Source organism: Panthera uncia (genome assembly GCF_023721935.1).
Source record: "Panthera uncia isolate 11264 chromosome A1 unlocalized genomic scaffold, Puncia_PCG_1.0 HiC_scaffold_16, whole genome shotgun sequence".
Classification (NCBI taxonomy): Eukaryota; Metazoa; Chordata; class Mammalia; order Carnivora; family Felidae; genus Panthera; species Panthera uncia.
The window spans coordinates 27,638,224-27,662,458 of record NW_026057576.1 but is presented as its reverse complement, the minus strand read 5'-3'; the positions used below and the strand labels follow the sequence as shown (position 1 = coordinate 27,662,458).

The window sequence follows — 24,235 nt, the reverse complement described above, 5'->3', positions numbered from 1 at the left end:
GGTGGTGTACATTCTACCTGGGCTTGTGAGGTTTTGGGAAGCTCGACCCAGGAGGATTCGGGTGCTACCAACCTGTTCCACCAGCCCAAGTATTCCCGCCCACGTGGGGCATGTTGTCTGGGTCCTCCTTCCCGTGTTTGGGGGAACTCACGTCTTCACCACTATCTCTGTTGATTGTTATCTACAAACGGAGAATTGAGACATTATCACTATCTCATGAGCAACCCCAGAGACTGCAGGACTGAAAGAAGAATAACCTCAGGCAACAGGACACAATAGATGCTGTTTAGAGTTTGGCAAACAACTTCATCAGATTTCACATCCATTCAGTTGGCAAGGAGACATTTGATTTAAAAAAAAATTCTTTGAAAAAGCAAAAAAAGAAAAGAAACTGGGCTGAGTTATAGCTTCAGAATTCTCTTGGGGCAGCACGTGCCTCGAGCAACCACACCAGGAACAACAAACACCTTCGAGAAGCAGGGAAAGTGGATCTCACCAGAGACTGACACTCTCTGGACGGTTTAAAAGGATCACTGCCCAGCTGTTCCAGCTGAGTCTCAGCAGATACACATTTACCTATTTAATTTTCAAAGACATTCGATCCTTTTGAGAAATACTTTGTATAACACATGTGGAAAACAAAAATAGCAAATGTGCTGCAGTGGTATATTAAAGTTATACACACAGAAACTAAAAACTGCTTACTTATTTTCTGGACCCTCTCTAATTTATTATGGTACTTTGTAGCTTTCCTAATTCACCTTTATTTTAATACAGGATTTACTATTCCTGCAATGGCAAACAGAATAAGCTGCACTTTAGCCCTCTTCCATGATAGCCTGTGACTCACTGGTCCCTAATTTCACTCAGCACAGATTCAGCAAAAGGGCTGATAATCACCCAAGAATTCCAGTCGTACTAAGTTCATTCAGTGGATACCGTTCCACAATAAAAAGAACTCAAAGCAGTCACACTTCATGAATCCTATGAGTCTGCTGTTAAATGTAATGGTTTTCAGGGCAGACCAAATCAAATATGCATTTATTTGTTCAAAAAGTCTTCTGGAAGATGTTCTGGCAGGACATCGTACGAAGTAGAAAGCCATGGAGGATTGGTCACTGCTCTCTAATTGCTGAGGGTAGAGCAAGGTGGGGCTTGCACCTGGACCAGAAGCATGATGCCAGATCAGTCTTTAGAGCTGACCCATTCCTTGTCAGTGCCTGGACTTTCATTCTAGATGTTGGATTAATGAAGGTAGGTGGGTAATATAGAGTCTTTGCAAGTAAAATGGCTATTAAGAATGAATTCAACATAACTTCCCTTGTCTATGTCCAGACTAGTTAATTTCGAATGTTAGACCATCGTAAAGAGATTTCTGCCAATAGCTTTGGCAGCATTAACAGGGTTTTGGCCACAATTTTAGCATACTTTAAGAAAATTCAGCAGCCGGGACAAGACAATTGATATGAATTCCACACACACAATCATGCTCTAAAAATGGGGGAAAGTAAATATTTTCTCCTTTTTAAAATTAAACTATGCAGAAAAGCTAGAAACATTCAGAGAACAAATAAACATTTAAAAAACTTTCCCAGAACTTGTCACCACCTTCTAACTTATCCAGAGGTAATATAAGAGATAAACAGTAGATTAAAATACTTACGAACTATAAGAATTCTAGACCAGCGCTAATCAATAAAATTTTCTATGTTGATAGAAATGTTTACAGCTGTAGTGTGTAATATGGTAGCTAGTAGCCCAATGTGGCTACTGAGTACTTGAGGACCTGACGTTTACATTTTATTTAGTTAACTAAAAATTAAATTTAAATAGCCACATGTGGCTAGCGGCTTTTTCACTGGACAGCACAGCACGAGGACAAGCTTGCCTCAGCCCAGCAGATACTGTTTGGAGCACTTTGGAGCATTCTGTAGACGTTCTCCATGAGAAATGAGAAAAACAAGGAACATTTAAAAACTGGGATAGTGTTTTATTCTGTTTTGAATTTAAGAAATCTATATAAAAGCTATAACTAGCTGAGCCTGGGTGGCTCAGTTGGTTAAGTGTCTGACTTCAGCTCAGGTCATGATCTCACAGTCTGTGAGTTCGAGCCCCACATCAGGCTCTGTGCTGACAGCTCAGAGCCTGGAGCCTGCTTCAGATTCTGTGTTTCCTTCTCTCTCTGCCCCTCCCCCTGCTTGCACTCTGTCTCTCTCTCAAAATAAAATAAAGACATTAAAAAATATTTTTAAACCTATAACTATAGTCTAACATTTTTTTTAAAAACAAATACAATGGAACTTACATATTATTATTACTATAATAATAATAATATAAACTTTTTAAAAGATGCTTTGATTACAATATTATCACTGCTCAAAACAAATTATGGACTGCTTCTAGAAGGATCTACAGAGTCCATGACAGATTCTTCTTTAATATCTTTAATGGTGGAAAATATGTATTAAAACTAGGTTTGATTTTTAATAAACAGTAAAAGGATACTTGGAGTTGATTTCTGGTATAAACTATTTTCTAACTTGCTATGTACCTGTTGGCAAGTCAATTGACTTCTCTGGCCCTCAACTTTCTCATCAGAACTAAGGGAGTTGAACTCAATGATTTCTGCCATTTTGCCTAGTGTTGAGATGCTCTGATTTCAGTGATTCCAAACCTTGTAAATAAGGTGATCAATCTGTGGCTTTAGTCAAAACAAGGTACACTTACACAGTGATGAGACTAGTTTGCTTATGAGAGTTGTGAGTCTTCTTTAGGCCAATTCTAAAAGATGAAGTTACAAAAATGGTCTCAGCAATGACAGCATTATTGGAAAAATTGTTCTGAATATCATTCTTCACTTTAGGGGTGTGTGTGTGTGTGTGTGTGTGTGTGTGCGCACGCGCATGTGTATTCAGGTATGTTGTTTAAAAATAAAAAAAATTCAGGGGCGCCTGGGTGATTCAGTCAGTTAAGCGTCCGACTTCAGCTCAGGTCACGATGTCACAGTTTGTGAGTTCGAGCCCTGCATCGGGCTCTGTGCTGACAGCTCAGAGCCTGGAGCCTGCTTCGAATTCTGTGTCTCCTTCTCTCCCTGCCCCTCCCCCACTTGTGCTCTGTTTATCAAAAATAAATGAATGTAAAAAAAAATTCAATAAAAAAACTTCAGAAGAGAAAAAGAAAGCAAATTCCTATGTGTCTAGTAACTTTAACAAAAATTAGTTATCTTCTTTAGATATTTCCTACAATCCAGATATTCTAGTGTAAGAGAATAGTCTTTAATTTTTTTTATTATTTTCTTTTATTTGAGAGAGAGAGTGCAAGTGGGGAAGGAAGCAGAGGGAGAGAGAGAGAAACTTAAGCAGGTTCCATGCTCAGCATGGAGCCTGATGTGGGGTTCGATCCCACAACCTGGGATCATGACCTGAGCCAAAAGCAAGAGTCTGATGCTCAACCAACTGAGCCTTGAGAACAGTGTTTTAAGAACAAATACTAAAAATGATGGCACAAGATAAAAGGAAAAGCCCTGCAAATTGTCCCTCTGTGACCTCCGAAATCATGCTCTTGGAGTTGCAAAGACACTCAATCAAAATGGGCCATCATGGAGGCAGAAAATTGGCTATGAAATTCCCGGGGAGAAAGGAACTGGTATGTTCTTTGCCGCCTGTGTCTTCCCAGGCCATCTGCTGGGAAAGGGAGATGGCCTTGCGTACATTGCTAAGAAGACAGCCATACACCAATCCCAAGTGGGAGTCTAGAGATGCTTCAAAATTGACAAATTCTTAACAATAATTATCAGCCCAAACGTGATTTATTCCAGAGAAATACATACCACAAAATTCCAGGACACTTGCTTAAAAAAAAAAAAAGGCATTTTGGGAAGTTTATCTAATTTTGTGTCACTTTATGAATGCTATTAGACTCACAGGAATATATTTCTCTAGCATATCTGCCAAGGGGTTTTCAAAGGCATTTTAGGGCATCTCTTACATGAATTGACAATGATTCATAATAAGTACAAGGCAGGAAGTCTAGGTCAGTCCAACCCAGGACAGAAACTGAAACAGATACTTGGGAAGGCCTATCATTTGAGGAAGCTTGTCTCCTGGGGACAGACATGTGTCATGGAGCCACTGGTCATTCTGAAAGTTGATAAACTACTGAATACTTTGAAGTTTGTGTTGAGGATTTGGAATACATTTCCTATGAGGGATGGTTTCACCTAGAAAGAGCTCAAGTAAATCATTCCAATTACTGAAATAGACATTACTATATTCATTAAATGGATCAAAATTTCCCCCAAACCACAAATATCATGGCCCCTTACAGCTTTTGATGCAAACTGATGCATGTGCCAAGACCTCTGATGTGTTTCTCACGGCTGACACAATCTACTTCCGTTTAGGGAAGTGTGCTGTAATCCTAAAAGCTGTAATCCTATGAGTCCTCTTACATATGAATTAGATTGGAAAAAAAACCATGAATCTTGTAACATATAACTCATAAAAATGTTCCAGAGTAAAGCAACCCAAAGTCAGAGCAGGAAAGGGACATGACTCACTAAAACCTTGTAATTCTGGGCAAGGCTCATATATTTTAGGCTCCTCCTCAAGTTCAGGATTTTTAAAAACCATCAGTAAAATGATATAAATAGTCAGATTATAATGCTGGAAGAAGAGTTAGCCCTTGGAGGTATGACTGGCCACCATAGCTGATTCTCATTTTCCAGCGGGAGACTAGGTGGGGCACAGCAGATATTTCTAGCTGCCTGCCCAACACCAATCCACTCCCTCTTTCTTCTTTTTAAACGCGAGTCAGATGAATCATTGTTGACTGGGATTAAACATAGCATTCCCTTTTGCCAGTGCCTGGTTTAGGGAAAGGCATGAGACCTGAGATGGAAGAGAAAGTCTATCAGGAGGTTTCTGGGAAAGATCTTCCTCCCAGGTAAAAGGAGAGCTCTCTCGCTGCCCCGGATGCACTGCCCTTCTCTGCCCTGGAACACGCACACACTTGCTGCCTTGGGAAACAGAGTCAGGATGTGATGCCCAGAGCTGCAGCCTACATCTGATAAACCATGTGGAAATAAGTCGAAGGAAGGATGGACGGAAGGATGGAGGAGCTAATGTCCCCAAATGGCACTGTTGAGCTGCTGAACCAGCCCGGAGTCATGTAACTCTGGTCTTCCACATAAGCAAATCATAAATGTCCTTATGGTTTAAGCTACTGTCAGTTGGGTTTTCTGCTACTTGGAGTCAATTGCACGCACATTAATAAATTCATATGTTGAAGGATGAATGACGGGCAGCAGGGTGGAAGCTATTGTCCTGACCTTTTGGAGGATGTCCTATTTCTAACAAGAAGACATTATTTGCATTCTTGCAAAGAATCAAAATTGTCAAAATTGTCATAATAATATCAGCACAGAAATCCTACTTAATATAGTTGCCTACAATTTTCTTGATTGATTCACAGGCAACTGAATGAACGGATTTATTCATTCTCTTATGCCAACATTTCTGGGTATGTTTATGGTACATCTGCTATTTACTGGGACACAGAGATACATGAAACAGGATCTTTGCTTCTAGAAGGATACTTATAAAGGGGAACAAAGTCACAGCACAGGGTGATACAGGCCATAATAAGGCACTGAGCATACTAGCCTAAAACATATTACTGTCTGAGGTTATTCTTACAGATTAGAAATTGCCTTGATAGACACAACGATAGACACATTACTATGTCTTGAGGAATGATGATGGTCTTTCATATGAAGATAACTGGCTTAAAAAAAAAGGTGACCCTCACCTAATTTTCATAAATAACATGTAGCTTCTATAATGAAATGCATGACAAAGATCCCTTTGTCCATAGGTACCTTCTATGGGTTTCAATTTCAATCTCTGGCAAGCCATCAACTTTGAAGAAGTTATCTTCAGTTCTTCCCTGGCTGGTGGCAACATTTGCTTTCAAATACTCAGTGACCCCTTGCCTTCTTTAATCCCTGTTCATTCTCACAAAGCAGGGAAGGGCCTGATTTTTTCTCATTGATGTTAAGAAATTACACTATAGCTGATATACATCCATACTGAATAACCCCAAAGGGTATTCACATTTTAAGTGCCTTTGTCCCTAATTGAGAAATTAGGTCTTTCTTTTGTTTGAAAGTCTAGGAAGAAGCAAATAGGCAGAGGTGGCAGGTGAACATATGGGGCAAGGGTGGGGTTATACTAAGTCTGTTCCCTGGCCCTGAAGACAAATGCCTCTTAGGGTGATTGTAATACTACATGTAAGACACAGACTAGGTGGTCTATGGTCTTATCTTGTAGACACTCTTGCTCTGATGGGGTGGGTGGAGTCTTCTGGCATAGAAAGGGTTCCCGTCCTTTCTCATGGGCTTTTTCAAGCCAACGAGCAGCTCCTTTCTCCTGACTGTGGGCTGGACCACTTGGCCCACCTCCCCACACTCAACCAAACTCTGTCTTACCCTCCTCCTTTCTGCTTGACCACTCCTAGAGACTTGGGTGTATTTTGTTTTCCGGCATGAGTGTTGTGCTTGGTAAGTATTTTTAAACATTTGAAATGATAATCTAAAACATCTCTCTTCCTCTATCTGATATGATGTTCTGGAACACATACCTATATATATCCTATGTTATTTCTTTATCTGAGTTTACAGTTTCTGATAAAGAACTTTCTCACTGAAATGCCCCTCTTCACTAAGTCTATTATTATGCAACAAAAATACCCAGTCTGATTAAAATAAATGACACTGTAAAGATTTCACAGCTTCAGCTAAAAGGGGGGGCCACGTATCAGTTTACTATTTTATTTTACATTTTATTACCCGACAGCAGTAGTTGGCACAGTGGCTTATACATACATCCTTAAACATAATAGATGCTTAATAAATATGTTAAATGCACATGTGTGAGGCTGCTCGCAACAGAAATGAGTTTAATCTTCTGTGTACAAACCTCTCCACAATAAGCTGCCAGCTGGGTGTCTGCTGGGACTCTTCCTGGCTCCTTCCTGCCAGCCTCTAATTGGCAAATAGCACAGCAGGGTTCAGCCATGGGCAACAGAGAGCCGTCTCCTCATAGAGGCAGGAAACACATGGCCCTGTGGGCTCGGGGTTGTTCTTAACTCCTGATCCTGCACCTCCCTCCGCTTGACTCTGATCCCTGCAAGGCCTCAGCTCAGTTTCTGGCTGGACCTGTCACTGGGCCTGGGATGACTCCCTGTCATGGGTAGTGGCCTCCTTGTTCTCTGACCCAGATAGAGCTCTTTGAATGGCCTTCCAAAATAAAATTACAAGGTTGCAGAATCCATCCAAAGCAACCTCTCACTTTACTTAGAGTATTTATTCATCTCTTTCTTCTCTTTAAATTCAAATAGAAACAAAAGATGAGGAAAACTTTAAAAAAAATGTTTATTTATTTATTTTGGGGCACTTGGGTGGCTCAGTCAATTAAGCATCTGACTTTAGCTCAGGTCATGATCTTGGAGTTCCTGAGTTCAAGCCCCACGTCAGGCTCCATGCTTTCCTGCTCATGTTCTCTCTCTCTCTCTCTCTCTCTCTCTCTCTCTCTCTCAATAAATAATGAAATTAAACTGTGTAGTTTAAGTTTATTTGGTTATTTTGAGAGAGAGAGAGAGAATGAGGGAGGAAGGGAGGGGCAGAGAGAGAGAGAGGGAGAGAGAAAGAATCCCAGGTAGGCTCCAGCTGTCAGCACAGAGCCTGACACGGGGCTCGATCCCATGAACCACGAGATCATGATCAAGAGTTGGACGCTTAACCGACTGAGCCACCCCGGTGCCCTGAGATGAAGGAGGCTTTTGGAAAATGTGAGAATATGGAACGCACATGAGGGAATTGGGAGGATGTTTCATGGGAAAAGAGGCTGTAGTTACAAACAAATCTTTAAGGGAAACCAAATGTTGTTATCATTGTGCGTAGGTGAGTGTCAAAAACACATGTTGAGAAACCACAAATAATTGGCATGGCGGCAGTTGCCTGGCACGGAAACGCACCCCCTCCTGCTGCCACCTGCCAGCACATCCAGTGATCTGAGCGTCCTCACGGAATCAAGTGCTAATTCAATTCAGAGACAGCAGAGGCAGGGCAAACCGTCAGGTCTTTACATGTTCCACCCTTTCTATTTTTGCCTCTTTTGTTTTCAGGAGGCTTCGACAGGTTAACATTCAACACTAGCCCGGTCGTCCGATGTCCATAGTCAAGGCAAAGGTTAGTGATGCAAGGTCACCTCAACTACAGCAAATCGTGCACAGCTGCTTTGGTTTTGTTAAATATGAGAGGTGGTCCTGGCAAGAGACAGCTACTGCCGTGGACTTTTATCATTACTGCCGCGAAGTGATCTCTCGTGCCATTTCCTGGCCAGGTGATTTCAGTCTTAGACCGAACTTTTGTGTTCTAAGACACACCATCTATTTAGCAATTTTTAAAGCTATTGTGCTTTCCATGTCAACAGGATTCTCTGAGGTGCTGTGTAGCTAAGGAACCAGAAGGATGGATAGAAAAGCCATTCCTACCACTGAGTGGTTAGAAGCAAAAGGGGCTTTTAATATGACCTACGTTCTAAAAGTTCTTGGAAGCAATGATCACAGCCTCATGCAAATGCACTTGACATAGGAATTCTCTGAAAAGAGGAGCGCTAAGTGAATCAGTGCTGGCAGGTCCTTATAGCATACTTCCTGTGGAGTATCAAACACTGGCAACCGGTTTTCCATTTTCTTTGTTTCCGCTGAAGTCGCATTCTGCCGATTACTTCTTCTAGTTATCCTGCAGACAGGCTCCACATCTCAGGCTCTCATAATGTTTCTATGGTATTGCCTACTGCCGTTTACCCTGGGCTTCCTTGACCTTTTCCTCAGGCACATGCGGTTCCTGTGGAACCTGCACTGTGACATCTGGCAACGCATCGTCCTTTGCTTCCAACAGGACCAGCATTCTCACACACTTTGACAGCCACTCTGGGCCAGAAGCAGTCATCAGAACGCAGAATCAACGGCACCAAGAGAGGCCAGAGAGAAATAAGCTGCACGCGCTGCACACACACAAAACTCAGGATGCGGTGTTATGTTGCTCATTCGCTGGGCGCTTATGGTTTGGGGCTCTAAGGCTCACTGAGCAAGGGAACATTCCAGGCTGCTGCACTAGCTCAAATGGGCTGAGAGTGTAGAACACTATGTGGAACCTGGGCAAAATACACGTTAAGTGATTGTGATGTGCATTTTTGTGATAGTACGTTTTTAAAAGAAAAGATTTCTTTAAGTGATAAATAGCATCACAGTGAATCGGCACTTGGGGCATATTGGAATGTGTGGCCAGACAGGTAAACTGGTGTGGATTCTATGCTGTGGCCATGCAGAGGGCAGGACTAGGTAATAACCTGTGTGTATCGTCTTCTGCAGCTGGCACAGCCACTGTGGCCATTTCAAAGCTGCAGGGCAGCTCCAGTGGTGTATATGCCACAAGAGTATATAATTCTGATAATATATAATCCTGATGATTGCTCTCCTGGAACTTAAGGAGGCAGGTTGCAAAGCAGGAACTTTGGGGCAGGAGAAAAGAATACGATTGGCTTTTGCTTTATGAAACATTCTTTTAACTTGACTTGTGCTGGCGACATGAGCAATAGACTAAGAACGCTAAGCACCGACAGGTAAGGCTTATGAAATTTCAGGCATAGTTATAGGACACAAATTATGTTATGTTTCACCGATACTGAGCTACATGGTAATTAGATACAAACAAATGATTCCTATAAGGGCTATAATTAATTAGGGGCTGATATCATCAAACACGAGTTTGCCATTTTCTTTGTGTTAGTTTTCCAGTTTTTTCAACAGTGTGAATCTGTCAGTTTCCCATTTATACCCCAAACTCCTATGCCCCAAAAGACAAAAGCCCTGAATGCTTTCCCAACAAGTTCCCTGTGCTCCTGTCTCCCGTGGTTCCCCCTCTCTCCCTGCACCTTGCTCTGTGCCCCAGATCTAAAGATTCCTCCAGCGGGCCTGGAGGCCGACGGCAGAAGGCAGCACGGACTCTGGAGCCTGAAGCTGTGTATGTTCCAGGGGTGCCGCAACGGGGCCCCAGGAAATGAAGGGAATCACAGGGAAGGGAGAGGAGGGAACACTGTAAAGACTAAGTTAACCTGGGGCCTTGGGGCTGAACTGGGGTGAGCGGGGTGGCAGCCAGTCCTTCCTCTGTGCCTTCCCGGTGCCGGTACTGTCTTCTATTCATGAAATTAATTGTTCATGACACTTAGGAATGTTTTCATGTCGGTCTCCATCCTCTGACATCATTGTCTTCCAGGTCCTCACACAGTGTGGTGTTCTAGTTGTGCAGCCATGCGAGGTAGCCTAACACAACCCTGGTTTTAAGAAATGTATTTTAGGGGCACCTGGGTGGCTCAGTCGGTTAAGCGTCCGACTTCAGCTCAGGTCACGATCTCGCGGTCCATGAGTTCGAGCCCCACGTTGGGCTCTGTGCTGACCGCTCAAAGCCTGGAGCCTGCTTCCGATTCTGTGTCTCCCTCTCTCTCTGCCCCTCGCCCACTCATGCTCTGTCTCTCTCTGTCTCAAAAATAAATAAAACGTTAAAAAAAAATTAAAAAAATGTATTTTATATCCCATTTTTTACTTGCTTTGAATGATTTTTTTTCTGATGTTTATTTATCTTGAGAGAGAGAGACAGAGAGAGAGAGAGCAAGCGCAGGAGCAGGGGAGAGGCAGAGAGAGAGGGAGAGAGAGAATTCCAAGCAGGCTCCACAATGTCAGCACAGAGCTCAATGCAGGGCTCGAACCCAGGAACCGGGAGATGATGACCTGAGCTGAGATCAAGAATTGGATGCTTAACCAACTGAGCCACCCAGGCGCCTCACTTTTGTCTTACTCTGACAGGCTTTAATGTCGCTTTTGGGGATGAGTAAGTTTAATGTAGAGAATGGGCTTGGGCATGTGTAACAGAGATTTTAAACGAAGCAAAGTGCCCAAGAGGAGGTACGAGGTGTCTGGGGGGTTGGGGGTCCCCAGCCCAAGGAGCATGGGCTGAAAGCTGAACTGGAATTTCAGCCCAGTGGGGCTCCAAACTCGCCGTGTGATACTCATCAAGTCATTTAACTTTTCTGGGCCTTAGTCTTCTTGTCTTCGAAATGAAAAACAAGACGAAATTCTTTCTAGCTCTAAGTTCTTTACGTGGGCCCTTATCTACATTTATCTCTAGTTCTAGTTTATAAGAAATATAAGCTGTCACCAGGGATCAATTTGACAAAAGCCAGTTAAGTGTAAAGAATACTTTGATACAGTCACATAAACGCTAGGCTCTTCTTCACATCGGTTCACTAAGATTTTAAAATAAAAAAAAGTTTTTTGAGAGGCAGCTTGATGTCATGGAAAAACCATTTTACTGGGAAATAGAAGGCTGGCTTTTGATCCTGGTTCTGGTACTAACTGGTGGAATGGTTTTGGCTAAAGTTACTTATTTTCTCTTAGCTTTCTGTACCCAGAAAAGGAGGGGGGGGGGTGACTGGCAGACATGTAATTCAAGTACACTACATAGTTCTTCTGTCTGATAACATTTTACATAGTTAGTAGAACATGGAACCTGAATGATGGTCTAACCCAAATTCCAGCACAAGTTTGCTGGGGGAGGCATGTATCACACAGCAGGGACAGGGAGATGTGGACTGTGTGTCATGGAGTGGGATGGGAAAGCGTGAGAGTGTCAAACTTGAACTCCCGTGGCTGAAGTGAAGAGATAATACTTAAAATGGAAAAATCAAGAAGAAACATGTTATTGAGGGATAATGAGGGCAAAAAAATAAGTCAGCAAAAAGAGTTTAAAGTGTTTGTCTCTGAACCATTTTTCACAAGTTTTTTAAATTTGATTTTAAAATCTATGTACATATATATAGCTTAGATGAACCTTCAGTTCCCTCCTTTTCCTCCTTTCCTGTCAGACTGTCTACCTGCCTGGAGTAGTTTTCAGCAAGCAAGGACTATGAGCCAGACCCTCTGCTAGAGGCTAAGGATACAAAGACCCGTGACCCAGTTTTGTACCCTGGGGAGATTTCAGCCTCTGTGCTCATCAATCATCGCAGAGAGTGGGTGGAGCCCCATGCCGGTGGGGGTTTGGGGGTAAGCACAGTGTGTTAGAACATACTGGAAGGGCTCCTAAGACTGAGGGTCAGGAGAACTATTAGGGGAAGTTTCCTGGAAGAGGTAATGCCCAAGGAGAATCTTGAAGGAAGTGTAAGGAGGCTGGAGATTTCAGGCAGTAGGGGCGCTGGATTGAAAAACAAGGGGGGTTACATGATAGCAGCCTTGGAGAGCCCTTTGTTCATGCTAATACAGCTCTTGCTGAGCAGCCAGGACCATCCACCTGTGTAATACATATTCATGAGGATTATGATGATGAAACACCTCCTCCTAAAGTCCACCCATTCTGCCAAGCCTAAGTTGAATAAACGAATCTGAGCACACACAGGTTTATGTGAAAATCCTACTGACCAAAGAAGTTAGGGCTCATCATCACTCCTACCTACACTTATTCTCCTTCTTTGAAGAACATCAGGCAGGAATGTATATATAGTTGTGGAATCAGTTCACCCGTATTCAGTATGTACATTTAAATAAACAAACAGGGGCGCCTGGGTGGCTCAGTCGGTTCAGCATCCTACTTCGTTCGGTTCAGGTCATGATTGCACGGTCTGTGAGTTCGAGCCCAGTGTCAGGCTCTGTCCTGACAGCTCGGAGCCTGGAGCCTGCTTTGGATTCTCTGTCTCCCTCTCACCCCTCTCTGCTCTTCCTCCGCTCGCGCTCTCTCTCTCAAAGATAAATAAACATTAAAAAAATAATTAAAAAAATAAACAAATAGCCTAACTGAGTCTCTGAGCATGGATAAACACTTAGAATTTTTACTATGTGAAACTCCTCCTCCCTGCCTCTCTTCCCCGTAACCACACCGTGCTACAGTAGTACACAGTGCACTTGTTGTTGCTGTGGGTTTGCCTCTCTCTATTTAGAGAAAATCCAATCTAAAAGTATAGCTATTTAACTGCACCCATGTTAGGAATGTGGGGAAGCAGTACGGTGCATCACAGTAGCCTGAGAAACTAGGTGACCTGAGTCCTGGTTCTAGGTCTCTGGTCTCTACCACAGTGTTCTCCTCTCTTAAATAGGAAGAAGTACACATGCCTTCCCGGAGTTCTTGTGAAGTTCAAACAAGGTGTGAAGCAGTTGTGTGATTCCAGGAGACGTACTCACTGTCTTTGGACTTCAGTTTCTGCATCAACGGAATGAAGGGGGTTGATTCAGACCTGATCCCTTATGTCGTTTATGTCTATGTCTATGTGGGTGTCTATGCAAAGACGCTTTCCCAAAATGTAAAGTCCCATTCAAATATGTGAGGCAGTTGAGACGTATTGTTATTGTTCCTAAATAAAACAGACGAGAAGGGAGAACTCGTTCTCTTTTTTAATATGCACTTTTAGGAATTCCTGCCATTTCGCTGGCTTCTTCATTTGTTGGGGTTCTTTACGAGCACCAACCGCCTGAAATCATGGAAGGAAGTGAAGTTGCCTTGAATGAGAATGTGGAGTGAAAGGGGCAGTGGCCCAGGAAACGAAACAGCAGACAAGACTGAGAGGAAGCAGAGAGGCAGGAAGGAAGCGAGGGGGAGACTGTGACTATCATGAAGCCAAGGGAAGACTGAGCTTCAACTCTGAGTATGCGGAGTTCAGAGCAAGTGAGGGCTACGTAGGGTGATGAGCGAGCAAGGCCCATGGAATTTAGCAACATTGAAGGTCCTTGTGACTTTAGCGAGAGCAATTCTGTAGATGGGGAGGAGGGGCCAGAATTCATGTGAGAAGGAGAGAGGAATGAGTGGAGGTCTGGAAGTAGAGTCAGTGCATGGAAATGATTCTTTTAAGAGGGTTTGCTGTGAAATGGATTAGAGTTCTGCAGATTAGAGTTCGAGTACTAGCAAGTAAGATCTGTGGGGTCCAGAGAGTATTAGAGCAGGTTTCAGTGCTGATGAGAAGGATCCAGAGGGAGAGAGAAGGAGGATACCTGAGAAAAAGGAGTCACAGGATGGAGCCATGTACCCGAGAAGGTGGGAGGTGAGGCAGGTACATCTGCAGATGGGCTTGCTCATTTGAGCTTGGGAAGTTGGAAGAGCTGCATTCTGGTGGCTTCTGTTATACTTGGGAAGCATGAGACTAGAATATTGCCTGAGAACCTGGGAGAGAGTAGCTTCAAGTTTGAAGAAAGTAGAGACTGTATGAAAGTCATTATGGAGATTAGGCTGAAAAGACTTTTTTTCCATCTCAAAAGAATTTTAAGATTTCCAAATATGATCCTTTAAATGGGAGTTTTGTGGAGTATAACCATCTGTTTGGAGATTGAGTATTAGACAGATATGTTGGTTGTGGAAAAAAGATAAGGAGGCTAGATTAGTGAAATCTAAAGCTATCATTTGGACAAACCGCAAATATCTGGCCATGAGGAGAGCGATCCTGCAAATGCTTCCTTCTAGAAGTTGTTCCTTCCTGAATTTCCCAAACAAAAAATGCTTTTCTTCCTCTGGGCTCTCGTAGCACTCCTTCACTATACTGTCCTTCCTCTGTGCCGTAACGATCTGACAACACATGTGTGTCCCTTCCACATGCCAACCTCTAGGTACTTTAAAAGCAAAAGCCCACGTGCCAAAGCTTAACTGTACAGTGCGTCTTTCAGTACATGTTTGCAAACTTTGAAATGGTTATATAATCAAGAGGAAATGGTATCTGATGTATACAAACTGGCCTTCTACATGTTGGAGAAGACTCTCATGGCATTAAGTCAGGTATCTTTGTAAGAACAAAGGATTTCTAGAAACAGCAACATAACAAATGGGTGGGCCACACTTGGAAGCAATGTGCTCTTTACGTGGGCCACATCTCTGCTCCATTTTACAATTTCAAGAGCCTGATGCAGCCTCGCAAAGAAAATTCAAGGAAATGAAACAACTCCCTCCCCCTGCTCCTATTCTTCTAAGATACAAAAGACAGATAATTATCTAAATTGTTTCTCAATGTGAACAAAATGGAAAAGTGACCTTTGAGTCTGTGACAGAGTCTATTCACGTCAGTGTTTTTAGCAGAAGCAAAGCCATGTCCAGGCTTCGAGAATGCTCACAGGAGCCAACTTTTGTTCTCCCTCATGTTACATAGACCATAAATAAATAGGCATAGTTTAGCAGGCGGCCAGACCCGAATGGCTCATACTCACCCCCGGGGAGTGATAAAATTCTCCTGCTGGCAGACTTACATAAACGAAGATGCAGTGATTTTTTTAAGGATATTCCCTTTACTCAATAAACCTGAATGCTTTAAACTTGAAAGATAGCTTGACTACAAGGGAAAATAAATCAATGTGGCAAGAAAAAGTAATCATTCAAAGTGCTGGTAGATTAACTGAAACATATAAGAGATCAAATTCAGTGATTTAAAAATCATATGCTTGCTAGTTAAAAATCTCCCTTTCTAGTTTTCTGCCTATTTTAAAACACACCAGAGGAGCTTTCTCTAGTGATTTGGCCATTTCATGCTACAACTGGAGCTTCTGTCTTGTTTATACTCAAAACAGAAGGTAGAGTGAATTTCAGAATCCGAGGCTTCTTATAGATTTGTCTATTGGTTGGTGGCAATTATTGCCAGAGAATAAATTAATCCAGTTGATCATTCTGATGATGATGAAAATCTTAGATTTGGGGGGAAAGGGGTATTTCTAATTTATTGGAGCAAAGTATCCAAACAGTTAATTGCTTTATTCTTATGTTTTAAAAGAAAAAAAAATACGCTGATGATACCAGAATTAAAATTAAAAACTTAATAAAAAACAAGAAAAAAAACCCCCACAAAAACAAAGAGGACAAAATAAACAAGAACAGGTTGGAGGAAGCAGGAGGGAAACGGTCTGAGAAGTCCTCCTATCCAGTCTCTATCTCTGATAACCACTGAGTTTATCAACAGCTCGTGGATACTGAACAGCACACGTTCCGTTCTAAAGAACCCTCATTCTTTCCCCCAAGTTATACATGCATACTTAAAAAAAATCTCAAGCACCAGCTTGAATGAAGACAAAGGATAAGGAGGAATAGCAAGGGGAGGGGGAGGTTTGTTGTTGTTTGTGGACAAGATACAGATAAAAGGGTGGGGGGGGCATTTTCTGGGGGAAAGTATATACCAGAGTGTAAAAGTAAAGTAATAAATACAGTTCTTTTAGAAAAAAGGTAATATTAAATATTCATAAAGCAAAACCAGTGCCAACTACAATATTAATTTTATGATGAACAATTAGTTTTCAAAGCATTTAGAGATGACTGGTTTTTAAGAGAATTACAATGCCAAAGTCAGGTAGATTATTTCGCTTTGGAATCTCTTTAGAAATTTAATTTTTGGGGGACCTGCTTAGGGTCACACATAGAAGGTCAAGTTTGTCTGGAATTCTGAACCTCCTTATCTGTATTGGCTCAGCTTTTTTGAAAAGAGTTATTATAACATCTATATACTAGTGAGGGGCCAGTACTGCTGTGGTGCTATTAGTTTTAAGATGGCTGTTATGTTCTCTTACTATGTAATTTTTTTTAACGTTTATTTATTTTTGAGAGACAGAGAGAGAGAGAGCCAGAGTGTGAGCCGGGGAGGGGCAGAGAGAGGAGACACAGAATCTGAAGCAGTCTCCAGGCTCTGAGCTGTCAGCACAGAGCCCGATGTGGGGCTCGAACTCACAAACCGCAAGATCATGACCTGAGCCAAAGTTGGATGCTTAACCCACTGAGCCTCCCAGGTGCTCCATGTTCTCTTACTATTAAAAGAAAGCAATTTCCATCAATCTTGGGAGATTCTGAACATGGGATTGATATCTCCCCTGGCAACTTCAGGATCTTAGGTGGTGAGCTAGACAAGCTAATTTGTATTCACACTGTGTAGTGTTCTAGAATGCATTATAGATTTATAATGCAAAGAAGACTTTTATTTAAAAAAGCAGCAAGTGGGAGGGGTGGGCAAAATCTTTTCTTGGTATGCAAATGTCTTATATGATCTTATGTTCTGGATTCATATTTCCAAAATACCAGAGGAATCCTACAAAACTGCATTCTAAATAAAATAGAACAAATGGAAATAAAATGACTAATAACCAGTTTATCATATGTCCTGCTGTGTGGGGACAGTCCCAGTTAATGCCTGCTGTCCCAGGGTAATTATTAATAGCACCAATTTAGTCTCATAAGTGGAATTATACAATCATCCTGTAATAACTGAGGATTGTACATATAACCTAGCCCCTTGGAGGAGTTTATGACTCCATTTGGGTATTGACTTAAACTCTGTTTCTGGACAGCAACTGCCAAGGGTCATACTGGATTATACATGTCTTGCCATTTGATAGAACAATGTATATGTGATTGTCTATCTTTGTCTATACATATCTGTTTATTCCAGGCTCATATTAATAGCAAGTTTTTTTTGAATGCAGAAGTTTTTGAATTTTGAAATAAAAAAATTTAAAGTTTTAAATTTGTCTTCAAAATTTATAAATTTTCTGGTATGTTTCTTACAGTGCCTCTTTATGAAAAGGTAATAGAAAATTCCAGCTTTTTAAGATAATGCTATAGGCTCTAGACTAAGGTGGTCTGACAGCTTTTGGCCACTCAGCCCCAGATGCCACTCAGCCTCAGACCAGTCCTGCCGCAGGTCCCTTCTCTTTTTCCACTTGAAGTCTTAACCAACCTTCTGACTTTTTCCTGGGGAACAAGCCCCGACTTGAATCCCTCGTCTCGTAACCAGGCTCCAGTTCCATTTCCTACTGTATGAACCTCTGCTTTGGTTCCTTGACTTGTCCTTTCTCCGGAGTTTTAGGGATCTCTCTGCGTGATCTTGAACCTTTCCTACCTGGACTCCCAGCCATTGTTAGGCACCACACTCTTGACTCTACTTTGCTTGTGTTGACTCTAAGTTTAGACATTCAGAACTTGTCACCTTTGAAGAGCTGGAATCTGGTGCATCGCCTGGAGCATAGTAGATTCTCCACAAACAGTTGTTAAGTGAATGAAGGATGGATGAATGCTGCAGCTTCTTCTTGTTGACTGAGCCTATGTTTCCTTCCAAGGGCCACTTCCACCCTGGGTCTCTCCATCGTTAACTGGGCTCTGGGGTGCTTGGGTGGCTCAGTTGGTTAAGTGTCCAACTTCAGCTCAGGTCCCTATCTCACAGTTCGTGGGTTCGAGCCCTGCATTGGGCTCTGTGCTGGTAGCTCAGAGCCTGGAGCCTGCTTCAGATTCTGTGTCTCCCTCTCTCTGCCCCTTCCTGGCTTACACACTCTATCTCTTTCTCTCAAAAATAAATAGACATTAAACAGGGCTCAGGGAGCTAATGTTGTTTGTATCTATTCCTCTTGCATGAGACAAGACAGACACAGAGTTTAGAGGATGCCGGGGCCCGGGTGGTTGGCTGGTCCCTCACTGGGCTGCTGCTGTGTCGGCTGAGGCAGTGTGAGCAGGGCTGAGGTTCACACCATGGTCGTGTTGCCAGCTCCAGGCATGGGAGGACAGCCTAGAGAAGGAGGCTCTGTTTTTCCCCTAACTGGTTTGTCCAGAGATGGCCCTTTGGCAATCCATCCTCCCTGTGGGAAAACCTCTGTCCACTTGTATACAGTGGACCAGGTGTGCTGGAAGAGGCTCTCTTAGGGCTCTCACTTCCATGAAGAAATGTTTGACCCGAGTTTTGGCAAGGGCAGCTCTTAAGGAACAAGCACGTGTGAAGGAGTGAGTCTATTATCTCCTTTTCTTGCTTCTTATTATTAGGTAAAACCTGATTGCTTTGTTGGAAAGTTCATTAAGATAGATGCCATCCAAGTTTAAAGAACTTCAGTGTGATAGCTAACTCAGATGTTTTTATTGTGCCAATTGTATAAAAGCATCTTTTTCCCAGGAAAGTAAGGTGAACACTCTTTGCCTTGGGAGAACCCTTGAAGGGCTCTTTGGTAGGCTCTCTTCATTTCAGCCTCTAATCTACACGTGAAACCTAGGCATGTTCCACATGAAGAAAAATAGAGTGTAGGGGGGTGGTTTGCCTGCCCATATGCACTTCGCTAGGATGGTCAAATAGAGACCAGTTTTTTTTTTTTTTTTTTTAGTGTTTACTTATTTATTTATTTTGAGAGAGAGAGAGACAGAGAGGAGGGGCAGAGAGAGAGAGAGAGAGAGAGAGAGAGAGAGAAGAGAATCCCAAGCAGGCTCCATGCTGTCAATGCAGAGCCCAATGAGGAGCTTGATCCCATGAACCATGAGATAATGACCTGAGCTGAAACCAAGAGTCAGATGCTTAACTGACTGAGCCACCCAGGCCCCTAGAGACCTATCTTAATAGAGCTCTCTATTACTGCTACTCAAAAATGTCTTCTGATATAGTGGTTAAGAGCACAGACACTGGAACCAGATTGCTTGGATTCAAACCTTGGCTCTTAACACTTGCTAGCTAGGTAAGGCACCTCATCTGTAAAATGAGGATAAGCACGGTACCTACCTCATAGGGTCACTATGGGGGTTAAAAAGAATTAGTATACATAATCACTTAGAACAGAGCCTGGCCATAGTAAGTGTTATATAGGCTAGCTATTATTACCCCTGCTTTATTTTCTGAGAGTGAAAAAGGTATTGCTCAGTATAAAACATTTATTTTTCAGTAGAGATGTGCCAGATATATATCATGTTAATATCAGCACTGTGGAAAAAGTAACTCAGGGTTTTAATCAAAGATATTTTCTGAAATTTAAGTTGAACGAGAATTCAACATTGTCCAATTCTTACACTAACACTCACGATCTGCTGTTCATTCATGATCTCACACAGGAAGTTCAATGCTGCTCAAGTATTACAAATACCAAATTGATGTTTCCTAGTGCAGTGCTCTGCCCAGAATGCAGAGGTCTCTTTTATGGCTCTGGCAGCTGGAATGAAAACTCGATTCCTTCAGAGCTCCCCAAAACATGTTTGCTCTCAGCCGCAAAAGATATGACATGAAGGGGACTCACATTTCCAGCCATGAAGCTGCTCCAAGCAAGACCTGAGAGAAATGGATACCTTAGAAAATGAGAATAAAATGGGCTGGAGTGCCAAGGAAAAGGCAGTTCTTTGCCTACAAATTTCCAGTTAGGATTTTCACTTCAGTGTACCTTACTTGTTCACTTGTTAGATTAAACATTTCTCTTTTAAAATCAGATGATATTATAGATAAAATAAAGTAAGATAAGATGATATTATGTGTGAATTTTGCATTGACTTCCTATTTTCCTGAGTGCATCCGGAGGACAGAAAGGCATTTCCAACAACGCAAAGGTGAAAATGTGTACTATTTTTCCTCTTGCTAAAACTTCTTATAGAAGTTTCCCTTATTAATATGCGTGGAGTTGAACAACAGAAACTACCTGATCTGGTTGCTGAAGAGACTTCACGCATTCCCTTGCTCCTTCACTCAGTGAATACTGGTGGTGAGGGCCTCCTGTGCCTGTCCATGCATTAGGAAGATAATGTGGATGATACATCCATGATCCCTGCCCTCATGCTGTTCACAATCTAGGTATTTCACACATATTATTCCTAATACAATTCTCCATATTAGGCATTGTTACCTTGACTTTGCGGGCCAGCAGTCTAAAGCCTAGAGAAGTTAAACAACTTAGTGTCACCGAGCTCTCAGGCGGTGGAGCTAGGATTCAGATCCCAGTCCGTCTCATTCCCAAAGCCAGGTTTACTAGATTCTTTTTATTATATCACACTAGCTTTAAATAACAAATGGGTTCTTGAAAGTCATAGAATTCAGTGTTTTATAAAGCATCTCACAGTTTAAGAAAGCAAGGAATATTTCTCAAAAGCAACTGCTTTTTCCCTTATCATATACATCAGATTTATAGAAAACAATGAGTATCAGGAAATAGGACACCAGATCAAAGGGCTAGTATGGTTTTCAGAAGGCTAGCAAAATATAGTATGTACATACTGTCTGAGCCAGTTTTACAGCAGGCAATCTTGAACATAACTTGCAAACTCAACGCCTGCTCTGGTGGCACAAATCTGATAGTGTCACTTGCTGGCCACAGGACATTACATAATGAGCTTCTGTTTCTTCATCTGTAAAATGGGGATATCATTACCTACCACATGGAGAGCTACAAAGAGTAAGTGGAGGAAAGTACATGAAGTGCTTAACAGTGGTGGGCATGCTTCAGCCTCTTCCCTCCCGCCCCCCACCACAACATCTCAGCTTCTCTAACAATGCTAGTAAAGCATACCCCTGTTTAGCATTTACAGACCAAAAACACCTCCAGTGGAAACGTGCCGGAGTATGAAGATCACTGACTTTGATGCCCTGCTTGTGGTAAAATAGAAGACATAAATAAGGATTAGAAGCTGTTAGGATACTGCTTCTAGATGACTCAGGTTTAGGGTGACTGAAGAAGGATTTGAATGGCTAATCCCTAAAGCACAAGTAATCTCCCACTTATGCAAATGAGGTAAGGTCTGATAAACACATAGAGTATACCTTTGGACCAATAAGATTTGAAAAACAAACAAACACATGTTCATTTAAAAGACTGTAATTTGAAACTGTCATCCTGAAAGTGGATGTAGTTTTTTCATTCCTTCATTTAACAAACGTCGAGTGGGTGTCCAGTAAGCTCAGGGCACTGTGTTAGCATTGGGCATATGGTGATGAGTAAAACAGCAATGTTTTGTCTCTTTCAAAGCCAGTTCACATACATGTGGGATCAGTCACAGTATTTGTGGTTGGATAAATAACATAGAGAATTCGGATTGGAGTGGTCTTAGCCTGAATCGATCATAAAACTAGTTCTGGATCCCACCAACGAGGAGAAAACATGGACCTATGAATATCTTACAGCATCAACACAATTAGCAGAGGGGCTCTTTCCCGACACAATAGAAAAGTGCTTTTGGACTATGTAGCCCCAAGTAAAGCGTCTCCTATTTCCTGAGCCTGATCACTGTTAATTATGACAATAAAAAAAGATTCCCTTTTTTTAGCCTTGGAAAACATCCCATCCAAATAACTTTTCTGAAGCTTGAGATTACATTATTTATCTCTTTCGGGTTTTAAAAATATTTCTGATTTTTTTCTGCCAACAACCAAGCCCTCTTTCCTCACAGAGAACAACCTTGATTTCTGAAGCAGCTCTTCCCTTGACATTACTTGGGAGGTGGGCATTATTTCCCCCCCGAAAAGCAAACAAGGGAATAAAAACAAGGTGACTCAAAGGATGAGGAAGTATGTTTTTCTAGAGAACAAAAGATCCTTTCACAGTATGTCAAAGACTCAACTGTGAACTTTCCTGAATGTAAATACTGTTCAAATGGCAAAAGGAATTTCATCTATGTCTATAAAAGGTCCTGCACAATAGTTCTTGCTGGAAGCTACATTTGGCAGGCAAGTAAAATAATCTTTTCTTCAGACACTTTGCATACAGACCTACAAAAACTTTTTTATCGTCTCAGGAGTGATACAATTACAATTACCTTCATAACAGCAATAATAACATGTAGATCAGAGTACTGCTAAAGGCAAGTAATGTTATAAATTACAAATAACATCATCTATGCTTAGAGTCTTTAGGAATAAGGAAATGTTTTGGGAGAAAGTTTAAAATAATAGGCTGATATTTTCCATTTAGCATAAGAGTTTAAAACTTACAGGGTATTAGATTTTTAAAGCAGATTTTGTTATGATCATAGAAGAGGACTTATTAATATTTTAAACTGACAGAAATCATGAGATATCAGTTAAAGTAAATATTCAACTTTCCCTTTTATTAAACTTTTATTCTTTGCCAACCTCTGGGTTCTAATAAATAAATTTAAAATTGACCCTGATAATGACGTTTACAGTATTTAACAGAACTATATGCTATAATCAAATTATAGAATTATTATGGGAAGGTCAGAGATCTTTCCTTCCTTGTCTGTAGATTTTATTTTTTTAAATTATTTAAATCAAATGGTTATTACTATTATCAGTCCAAATCCTATTGTAGCCAGCTGCTGGGGTTCTCTCTCCCACCGTTACAGGAGGGTTGGACAAGTTCTAGTAAATGATCTATAAGGAGTAAAACTCAGGGTCAGAGGATGTGGAGAATCTATTTAGGGCTTTCTATTTTCAAATGACGAGTATAAAATTTCAATAAGATGTTCTCCGGGACCCTCTGGTTTGGGGTGAGAGAGTGGGGGCAGTGGCAAGGTTACTGTGCCTCAGAGATCAGCCTCTGTGTGACATTCCCTCTGTACCCTCACTCCCATGGGTCTGTGCCATGGCAGTTCTTAACCAGGATCATGGAAGGAATGTGTCATTTAGTCAAATCCTTGAGACAGGGGCTTGGTGCTTCCTCAGAGTCCCTGGGAGAGTAGGGGACACTGAGGAGATCCTGAGTGACTTACTCCTTGTGGACGAAAGAGAGTATGATATCGAGAAAGGGTGATGACATCTCCTGGAAACCACCCCTGGCCTGAGTGGGTCCAGTGCTCTTCCTGGGGGAGGAGCATGTGATTTCAGGTTCCTGGAATGGACTGAGTTAGGCAGAGGAGTCATAGAGTTCATGTCCTAAAAACAGTAAGAAAGAACAATCCCTCAGATTCCCTCTTCCTCAGTTCCCTTTTCTTAAGGAAAGGAAGCTTCCTAAAAATACAGAATTGCCTTTTCAGCTTCTGCCATGAAGTAAATGTATACTTTCAGGAAATTCACTTAATCTTTCTGGGGCTCAGTTTACTCGAGTGCCTCGTGATCCCTGAGGTTCCTGGAGTCAGTAACAATACTAAACATTTACTAAGCATTAATATTTGCCATATGATGAAACAGACTCTATGTATGGATTATCTCCTTTACCTTTATAGCTCCTCTTTCAAGTATTGTCATTCTCATTTAATGTGAGGAAACTGAGGCTTGGAGAAATAGAGTAAGTTACTCACAGTCATAGCTTGTATGGAGTGGAGCCAGTATTCAAAGTCTGTTCAATTCCAGAGTTGGTCCTTTTAGGCGTTATGCCAGATTGCCCCATTCCATGATTTTCACAATAATGAACAGGTGTGAGTCATTTGTTACAGAAAAGGAACTATTACTTCTCTACAAGAATAATAAACTAGACATAAGCTACAGGTTTG

The 24,235-nt window shown here is 41.8% G+C and overlaps 1 protein-coding gene across 1 annotated transcript in view; it reads right to left on the bottom strand.

Moving 5' to 3' along the window:
- Window positions 1-24,235, bottom strand: part of VWA8 (von Willebrand factor A domain containing 8) — a 358,377-nt gene that overhangs the window by 44,043 nt on the left and 290,099 nt on the right. Inside the window, exon 38 of the mRNA XM_049647001.1 lies at window positions 73-181. Coding sequence (XP_049502958.1) covers window positions 73-181 — 109 coding nt within the window. The remainder of the gene's footprint in view (window positions 1-72; window positions 182-24,235) is intronic.